The sequence below is a fragment of the Nanorana parkeri genome, unplaced genomic scaffold (assembly GCF_000935625.1).
Source record: "Nanorana parkeri isolate BGI_ZX_2015 unplaced genomic scaffold, ASM93562v1 scaffold4225, whole genome shotgun sequence".
In the NCBI taxonomy this organism is placed as follows: Eukaryota; Metazoa; Chordata; class Amphibia; order Anura; family Dicroglossidae; genus Nanorana; species Nanorana parkeri.
The window spans coordinates 11,270-20,067 of NW_017310491.1; the positions used below are offsets into that span (position 1 = coordinate 11,270).

The 8,798-nt window shown below is 59.0% G+C and overlaps 1 protein-coding gene across 1 annotated transcript in view; it reads right to left on the reverse strand.

The window, feature by feature from the left end:
• LOC108803798 (helicase SRCAP-like) overlaps positions 1 to 7,319 on the reverse strand; it is a gene marked incomplete at its 5' end in the record, with an annotated part of 13,092 nt that extends 5,773 nt beyond the window's left edge. Inside the window, 15 exon segments of the mRNA XM_018575598.1 lie at positions 50 to 164; positions 271 to 490; positions 627 to 773; positions 845 to 1,047; positions 1,798 to 2,006; positions 2,092 to 4,499; positions 4,579 to 4,983; positions 5,056 to 5,220; positions 5,293 to 5,445; positions 5,781 to 6,018; positions 6,097 to 6,288; positions 6,290 to 6,441; positions 6,488 to 6,654; positions 6,815 to 6,984; positions 7,183 to 7,319. Coding sequence (XP_018431100.1) covers positions 50 to 164; positions 271 to 490; positions 627 to 773; positions 845 to 1,047; positions 1,798 to 2,006; positions 2,092 to 4,499; positions 4,579 to 4,983; positions 5,056 to 5,220; positions 5,293 to 5,445; positions 5,781 to 6,018; positions 6,097 to 6,288; positions 6,290 to 6,441; positions 6,488 to 6,654; positions 6,815 to 6,984; positions 7,183 to 7,319 — 5,081 coding nt within the window.
• Between the last annotated feature and the right edge of the window lie 1,479 nt (positions 7,320 to 8,798).

Here is an 8,798-nt window from a genome sequence, read left to right on the forward strand (position 1 = left end):
AACAGGACATTACCGGGATCACATACCGCTCAATAGTCCAGAGACGTACCTGCTTGAAATATGCCGTGGTGAAGTTTCCACCTTCAATGGCCATGTCACCCAACATGCGCTTCTGCTGAGCCTTCTTCAGGATGTTCTCCTCCACCGTCCGCTCGCTCACCAGCCTGGAACAAGGAAGAGAGGAATGATGGGAGGAGATGTTCTAGGAGGGGGTGGAGCTTAGGATAATGAGAACGGACTCCGTGACCTATACACGTCACATGTGATTACCTGTATATGTGTACATCCCGTGTCTGGCCAATGCGGTGACAGCGGTCCTGAGCTTGAGCGTCCATAGTGGGATTCCAGTCGCTGTCATAGAAGATGACTGTATCTGCCCCCGTCAGATTGACCCCCACACCCCCACTGCGCGTCGACAAAATGAAACAGAAAATGCGCCGGTCCATGTTAAACCGTTCCATCAAAACCTGAAGATAGAGAGACCGAGATTAGGGGAGACCAAGAAGGGGCGGAGCAGATTAAACCCCACCCCCATATTCAAATACTTGTTCCCCCTCTAACTAGAAAGTAGAATGGGAGGGGTGGGACCTCCGGTACACAATGGGTGGGACCTCCGGTACACAATGGGTGGGACCTCCGGTAGTAGATGTGTCCGTGGTAGTTGAGGAATTGCTCCAGCACATCCAACATTCGGGTCATCTGAGTGAAGAGGAGGACGCGATGGCCGCCAGACTTCAGGTCGCGCAGCAAGCGGTGCAGAGTCTGTAACTTTCCTGTTGGTGACATTCATGGTTAGAAAGGTTCCGGACGTGGCGCGGACCACGCAGGTCGGTGTAATACTCACCGCAGTCGTACTGGATGAGCCGGAGGTCTGGAAACTGCGTCCTCATGTTGGAGATGATACGGTGCAGACAGCGAGTGTGGGGTGTCAGCTCTTGGGACAAGGTCTCTCTGAACATGGACTCCTGAAGAAGCATGGATGGGGGAGGGTGCGAGGTGTGCAAAGTGATCTGCGGGGCCTCCACGGGAGGCATGGCGATTATAAACCTGGCAAGAGGCAGAAGATGCCGGTGAGACCCAAACTCCATACACCGTACCGTGACACCCCACTCCAACCACCGTACCGTGACACCCCACTCCAACCACCGTACCGTGACACCCCACTCCAACCACCGTACCGTGACCCCCCACTCCAACCACCGTACCATGACCCCACTCCAACCACCGTACCATGACCCCACTCCAACCACCGTACCATGACCCCACTCCAACCACCGTACCATGACCCCACTCCAACCACCGTACCATGACCCCACTCCAACCACCGTACCATGACCCCACTCCAACCACCGTACCATGACCCCACTCCAACCACCGTACCATGACCCCACTCCAACCACCGTACCATGACCCCACTCCAACCACCGTACCATGACCCCACTCCAACCACCGTACCATGACCCCACTCCAACCACCGTACCATGACCCCACTCCAACCACCGTACCATGACCCCACTCCAACCACCGTACCATGACCCCACTCCAACCACCGTACCATGACCCCACTCCAACCACCGTACCATGACCCCACTCCAACCACCGTACCATGACCCCACTCCAACCACCGTACCATGACCCCACTCCAACCACCGTACCATGACCCCACTCCAACCACCGTACCATGACCCCACTCCAACCACCGTACCATGACCCCACTCCAACCACCGTACCATGACCCCACTCCCCACTCCAACCACCGTACCATGACACCACATCCCACTGCAACCCTTTTTGTACCTCTCGATAATGGGGCGTAGCTGCTCCAGCCGTTGTTCTGGCGTGAAGATACAACTTCTCAAGGTGTCCCCAAATGACTTCTGTAAGGTGCACAGGCTGAGGATCTCGGTGCCGTACAGCGGAGACAGAGCGCATCGTCTTTCATTCAGGTGGAAAATCCTTTCCAATCGCTCAATCTTCTGCTTTTTACGTTGCTCCTCCAGGGGCTCCTGAGGGGAGGAGAACACACACAAGAAATGACATCTTCCCTTGGACAGGATCAGGGATAGTAAATACACCGGGAATATTTCTTACCAAGTAAAAAGGAGAGCGGGGTGGCGGGGGCAGCAGCCGTCTGGGCCTCACAGATGTGTTTGTGGTAGAGCTGTAAGTGACGCGGGACTCCTCTCCTTCCAGTGTGATCTCAGACTCCGAGGCTGTACTGAAGGTGACACTGACTGGCGGAGGACCAGCAATGGACAGGGACAGAGAGGACTCGGGGAAACTCTTAGATTCTTGTGTGGGAAGTGTAGAGGCAATGTCTGGTGAGCTGGTATGGGAGGGGGGCAGGGGGGAGGCTGATAAGGTGGAGGGTGATGGTTTGGGAACCGTTATCCCGGAGGGCTTTGCATCCACAGCACAAGATGGAGCCAGCGGTTGGGAAGAGAGAAGAGGTAGGCGAGAGGGTGCAGAAAGCACTAAGGAAGGTGATGAAGCGGCTAGCGTTAAGGGAGCGGACACAGAGATGACCAAGGGACTGGGGCCAGAGGAAGGCAGCAGTGAGACGCGAGCATGGTCCACAGAAGGAGCCAGAATGGGAGAAGATAAGTCAGGCGCTTGGGCCGGTGCCGACACCGGTAACAACGGTGAAGGGTCTGGTGAGGAGCCTGGCAGAGAGGACACTGGGGTAGGGGTGGAGGCTGTTAGCAAAGGTAAGGGAATAGGAGTTGAGGCTGGCAATGATGGGAGAGGAGCAGGAGCAGAGGCTGGCATCGATGGAGTCATTGTGGAGGCCGGTAAAGAAGGCAGGGGAGTCGGGGCCTTGATTTGTAAAGTGGGCACGGCAGGCTGTGTTGAAGCGGAACTTGGGGGTGGCACTGAAGCTAGTAAGGCGGAGACCGTAGCTGGCTCCAAAGCAGCCGAGGGAAGTAAGGGTGCTGGGGCATCAGCGGTCCGGGTACATGAAGCTGGGACCTCACATGGTACAGAGGTCATAGGTACCGGGGCTTCTAGTAATCCAGATGGTAGCGGAGTTGGAGCTTTGACCTGTACAGTAAGTAAAGGAGCCGATGGCTTCGGCAGGAACGAGGGAAAGGAACTAGAGGTAGAGAGCAAGGTTGAGGAAGGAGTTGTGACTGAAGTTACAGAAGTGGTGAACATTACCGAGGCCAAAGCAGACGTGGCCCTCACTAAAGGAGGCTGGTTGGGGATGCACGTGGTGGCAAGAATAGGTGGTGTGGTCACAGGAACATTAGATACCCGAGTGGCAGTGGATGCAGGAAGTAATGGCACATTGGTGGAGGCAGACGTTACACTGATCAACGGGACAGGAAGTTTACCGGATGCAGCGGCCAATAAAGGAACTGCATTAGATCCAGGCGCCGGCAGTATCTGCACCGGAGCTGAAGCCATGGAGGGTAATTTGAGAGATGTGTTAAGTACGAGGGGAGGAAGGGTATCCGATGAAGACGTGTCTAGCAGAGGCATCGAGGCCGAGTCTGGAGACAAGAGTAATGGCTGGTTACTGGACGCCTCCAGCTTAGCAGTGGCTGCCAGCAGGGTTGCTGAAGTTGGAGAAGACAGCATTGGCAGGGGGCCTGGGGTTGGAGAAGACAGCATTGGCAGGGGGCCTGGGGTTGGAGCAGGCAGGGGGACTGCGGATGGTGTCTCCATGGAAGGATGCGGCACAGTCAGAGAAGCTGACAATGTATTTTGGTTAGCAGATGAAATGGGTAAAGGAGCGGCAAATGAAGCCAGCTGGCCAGACACAGGAGCAGCCAGTAATGGTAAGGAGGCGGACACAGTGGCAGCCGGCAATGGAGCAGCGAGAGTTGGAAAGTGCGCGGCGTTGGTAGGGGTGTAGATGACCGGTGAGGGGCCACTGTTAGTAGAAGCAAGAGGAGACAGAGCCAGGAGAGAGAGCGGACTGGTCAGAAAGCGAGCCGTGTTGGAGGCGGCCGCGTTGGCAATGAGGGCCGGTACCAAGCTCAGGTTGTAAGTGGTGGGTGACACTTTGGGGATGTTGGTGGCAGGAGGGGAAGGAGAGTTCACCGTACTCGGCACACTGGTAATGGAGTCTGCCAATTGGTTCTGAAGGCCATTACCATTCTGCACGGGGTGACTATCCAGAGGGGCAGAGTCTAGATTCTGGGAGGATTTCACAAGTACCGGACTGGCCGAGGTGTCGGAACCAACGAGCGCACGTGTTGCAGTGCAATTAGAAGGGGCGGAGTTCATTGGTGGGCAGGGGGTGCAGTTGGTCAGGGCAGGACTCACAGTATGTCTAGGAGGAGGGGGGGAATGGTGGTTTGTTAGCTGTACAGTGGGGGACGTGCCCGATGCCACAAGTCTTAGGGCCACACCAGACAGAGGGGGAGCGCAGGAATCGTCAGTACTTGGGGTTATAGGACTGGGAGAGGGAAGTCTTGTGGTCACTGCTGGGCTGGAGACCATCAGGAGAGGACTGGAGGACAAAGTGATGGTAGAAGTGGCAACAACCGGAGCTGTCGGGAGAGAATCCAGATCAGCATATAGACAGAAGACGAAACCCTGATAGAAACCAGAACCGAAAAGAACACATACCTGCCCGATCCACCGATCCGTCCCGTGCGGTCATCTGCTCAGGGTGTGGACTGGGCAAGACACGGAGAACCGGGCGTACCTGGGGAGCGCGCTGCAGAGAGGACTGAACCTCCCTGGGTGCCTGCCTGACCACAATCTTCACCACACCTTGAGTGGACACTACTGAGAGAGAGAAGGGGGTGAGAGAGAGAGAGAAGGGGGTGAGAGAGAGAGAGAGAGAGAGAAGGACATGGACAGACATGGCCTGGACGCCGATCTGCGCCGACGCGCTGTTCTGTATGAGCTGAGCCGTGGGGGTCGGGGCCGCCGCCGCCTGCTGTGCCAGGGCCTGGATTAAAGCAAGCTGGGCCGGTTGGCTGAGGAGATGGTGCTGCCCCCCGGAGGACACCAAGTGAAGGACATTACCTGCAGAATAAATGCGGCGGTCAGAACCACGCCCGATGTGTACAGGAGCCGATCTCATGAAACGTTACTCACCCTGCACTGGCCGAGGTTGCCCGATGCTCAGGGGCCGGACCTGAGCGCCGCTGAGGGTGAGTTTGGCCCCCTGAAGCTGCAGTGTGAGGGGTTTGCTGGCGGAGGGACTCTGGAGGGGACGTCCGCTCAGGGATGCCAATTGCGACAGGCTGATGACTTCTCCGGCTGAAAAACAAGACCAGCGTTACCCACAAGTCCCGGCGCACTCGCACGGCCCAGGCCGGATCGGCTACTCACATGGAAGGCGGGCCTGCATGTCCGGGGTCAGGATAAAGCGCTGGGGGCCACTGTACACCGGCTGGGAGTTGTGCAATGGAGCCGGCTTTACCAATTCATTGGTCGCTGGAGGAGTCGCCACGACGACCGGAGAGGGCTGGACCAACGGCGACGCTGGAACGGGGAGAGAATACAGAGCGTCATGTGATAGATCATGTGACTCTAGGATCCTTCCTGGCGCGGCTCCGGGCCCTCACCCTGATCTCACCTTCACAGCCAGCCAGTCACCTGACCTGAAGACTTCACTGGCTGCATGCTTGCCTATGTGATATCATAGTGAGGAGCCTGTACCATCTTCACTGTCATAGCACAATAGCAGGTGCCCAGTTGTCCCCTGGAATGCCACCTATCGGGGCCACTCACTGGCTCTCCTTAGAGGGGTCTCACCTATCGGGGCCACTCACTGGCTCTCCTTAGAGGGGTCTCACCTATCGGGGCCACTCACTGGCTCAGAGGTGAGGTCATGGAGGTGACGGGCGGGCGGACGGACGAGGAGAAGGTCCGACACCAGACGCACCTGTTCACCTTCATCTTTAGTGGGCGTGGCCTAGGAGGCGGGTCCGGAGAGTCGGCAATCTCCTGGATAAGTTGGCGGGACGGCTTGTGCCGGGACAGGAACACGTCACTCTCGTAGCGGCTGACGCGGCCCTCCATGTTAACGAGGTCAAACAAAGCCGTGTCCACATACTACAAACATACAAGAGGAAGGGTCAGTCACATGACACCCCAAAATCTCCCCCCCCCCCCTCCGGGCCCGGTACCTGCCTTGAGCGGGTGGCGCTGCAGAGCGTGAAGCACCAGCGAGGGGACGCTGTAGCAGATGGCGCTGGTTATGAAGGGCGAGTGGATTGGCCGCGGGTCAAACAGGTTGGGATGGTTACACACTTTGCGAAGCTGCATGAGAATGTTGATGACGCTCATAAAATGGCCGCTGGCGAGCGATTCCCGCGTCCTGCCAAGACAAAACACCATTAGAGGACAGGACCATGTGGTACACAATGCCCTCCCGTGATTGGACACAGGAAAATAACCCTAATATAACCCCTCCCACCTGTAGGGGTACCCCTAATATAACCCCTCTCACCTGTAGGGGTACCCCTAATATAACCCCTCCCACCTGTAGTCCTTATATAACCCCTCCCACCTGTTGGGATACCCCTAATATAACCCCTCCCACCTGTTGGGATACCCCTAATATTGGAGAACCATTCCTTGAACTCGCGGTGAGACTGGAAGACGTGCGGCATCAGGAAATGCATCAGAGACCAAAGTTCCATCAGCGAGTTCTGCAGCGGCGTCCCGGTGAGCAGCAGTCGTCTCTGACTGGGGAGAACGTCACACTGAGCAACGTGCGGGAAGAGTGTGCCGCACACACAGCGCTCCCTACACACACAGCGCTCCCTACACACACAGCGCTCCCTACACACTCAGCGCTCCCTACACACACACACACACAGCGCTCCCTACACACAGTGCATCTCACCTGTTGAAGTTCAGGAGGCTCTGCCAGCGCTGAGATTTGAAGTTCTTGATATTTTGGGCCTCGTCCAGGATGAGATATCTCCAGTTCTTGCGGCGGAACGCCTGGTGGTCTTGTAGCACCAACTTGTAGGATGTGATACACACGTGGAACGCGTTGGCTTTAGTCCAGCCCTGCCAGAGGGAAAAAGTGTCAGAGGGAGTGACCCTCCGCCCAAAGGTCAGAGACGTGCCCCCCACCACCGTCAGAGACGTGCGCCCCTCCATCAGAGACATGCACCCACCGTCAGAGACATGCGCCCCCCATCAGCGACGACCACCCCGCCTGGAATCTGCACAACCCCTCCCCCGGGTCCCCGGCCGGCGCCTCACCTGTCTCTTCAGCTTGCGTTCTTTCTGGGATCCATAATACGTCAGAATCTTAAAACTGGGGCACCAACGCTTCAACTCCATCTCCCAGTTCAGGATGACACTTGTGGGGACGATGATGAGATGGGGACCCCAATTTCCTGGAAGCAGAGGAGTCATTATAGATCCTGGTTCAGATTTCAGGGGTCCCCCCCGGGAAGGATTAGGGAGGGGGTCCCCCCGGGAAGGATTAGGGAGGGGGCCCACCACGGGAAGTCTTAGGGAGGGGGTCCCCCTGGGAAGGATTAGGGAGGGGGTCCCCCCGGGAATTAGGGAGGGGGTCCCCCACGGGAAGGATTAGGGAGGGGGTCCCACCCCGGGAAGGATTAGGGAGGGGGTCCCCCTGGGAAGGATTAGGGAGGGGGTCCCCCCGGGAATAATTAGGGAGGGGGTCCCCCCGGGAAGGATTAGGGAGGGGGTCCCCACCGGGAAGGATTAGGGAGGGGGTCCCCCAGGGAAGGATTAGGGAGGGGGTCCCCCTGGGAAGGATTAGGGAGGGGGTCCCCACCGGGAAGGATTAGGGAGGGGGTCCCCCTGGGAAGGATTAGGGAGGGGGTCCCCCCCGGGAAGGATTAGGGAGGGGGTCCCCCCCGGGAAGGATTAGGGAGGGGGTCCCCCCCGGGAAGGATTAGGGAGGGGGTCCCCCCCGGGAAGGATTAGGGAGGGGGTCCCCCCCGGGAAGGATTAGGGAGGGGGTCCCCCCCGGGAAGGATTAGGGAGGGGGTCCCCCCCGGGAAGGATTAGGGAGGGGGTCCCCCCCGGGAAGGATTAGGGAGGGGGTCCCCCCCGGGAAGGATTAGGGAGGGGGTCCCCCCCGGGAAGGATTAGGGAGGGGGTCCCCCCCGGGAAGGATTAGGGAGGGGGTCCCCCCCGGGAAGGATTAGGGAGGGGGTCCCCCCCGGGAAGGATTAGGGAGGGGGTCCCCCCCGGGAAGGATTAGGGAGGGGGTCCCCCCCGGGAAGGATTAGGGAGGGGGTCCCCCCCGGGAAGGATTAGGGAGGGGGTCCCCCCCGGGAAGGATTAGGGAGGGGGTCCCCCCCGGGAAGGATTAGGGAGGGGGTCCCCCCCGGGAAGGATTAGGGAGGGGGTCCCCCCCGGGAAGGATTAGGGAGGGGGTCCCCCCCGGGAAGGATTAGGGAGGGGGTCCCCCCCGGGAAGGATTAGGGAGGGGGTCCCCCCCGGGAAGGATTAGGGAGGGGGTCCCCCCCGGGAAGGATTAGGGAGGGGGTCCCCCCCGGGAAGGATTAGGGAGGGGGTCCCCCCCGGGAAGGATTAGGGAGGGGGGCCCCCCCGGGAAGGATTAGGGAGGGGGTCCCCCCCGGGAAGGATTAGGGAGGGGGTCCCCCCCGGGAAGGATTAGGGAGGGGGTCCCCCCCGGGAATATATAGGGAGGGGGTCCCCCCCGGGAAGGATTAGGAAGGGGGTCCCCCGCGGGAAGGATTAGGGAGGGGGTCCCCCCGGGAATAATTAGGGAGGGGGTCCCCCCGGGAAGGATTAGGGAGGGGGTTCCCCCCGGGAAGGATTAGGGAGGGGCTCCCCCCGGGAAGGATTAGGGAGGGGCTCCCCCAGGGAAGGATTAG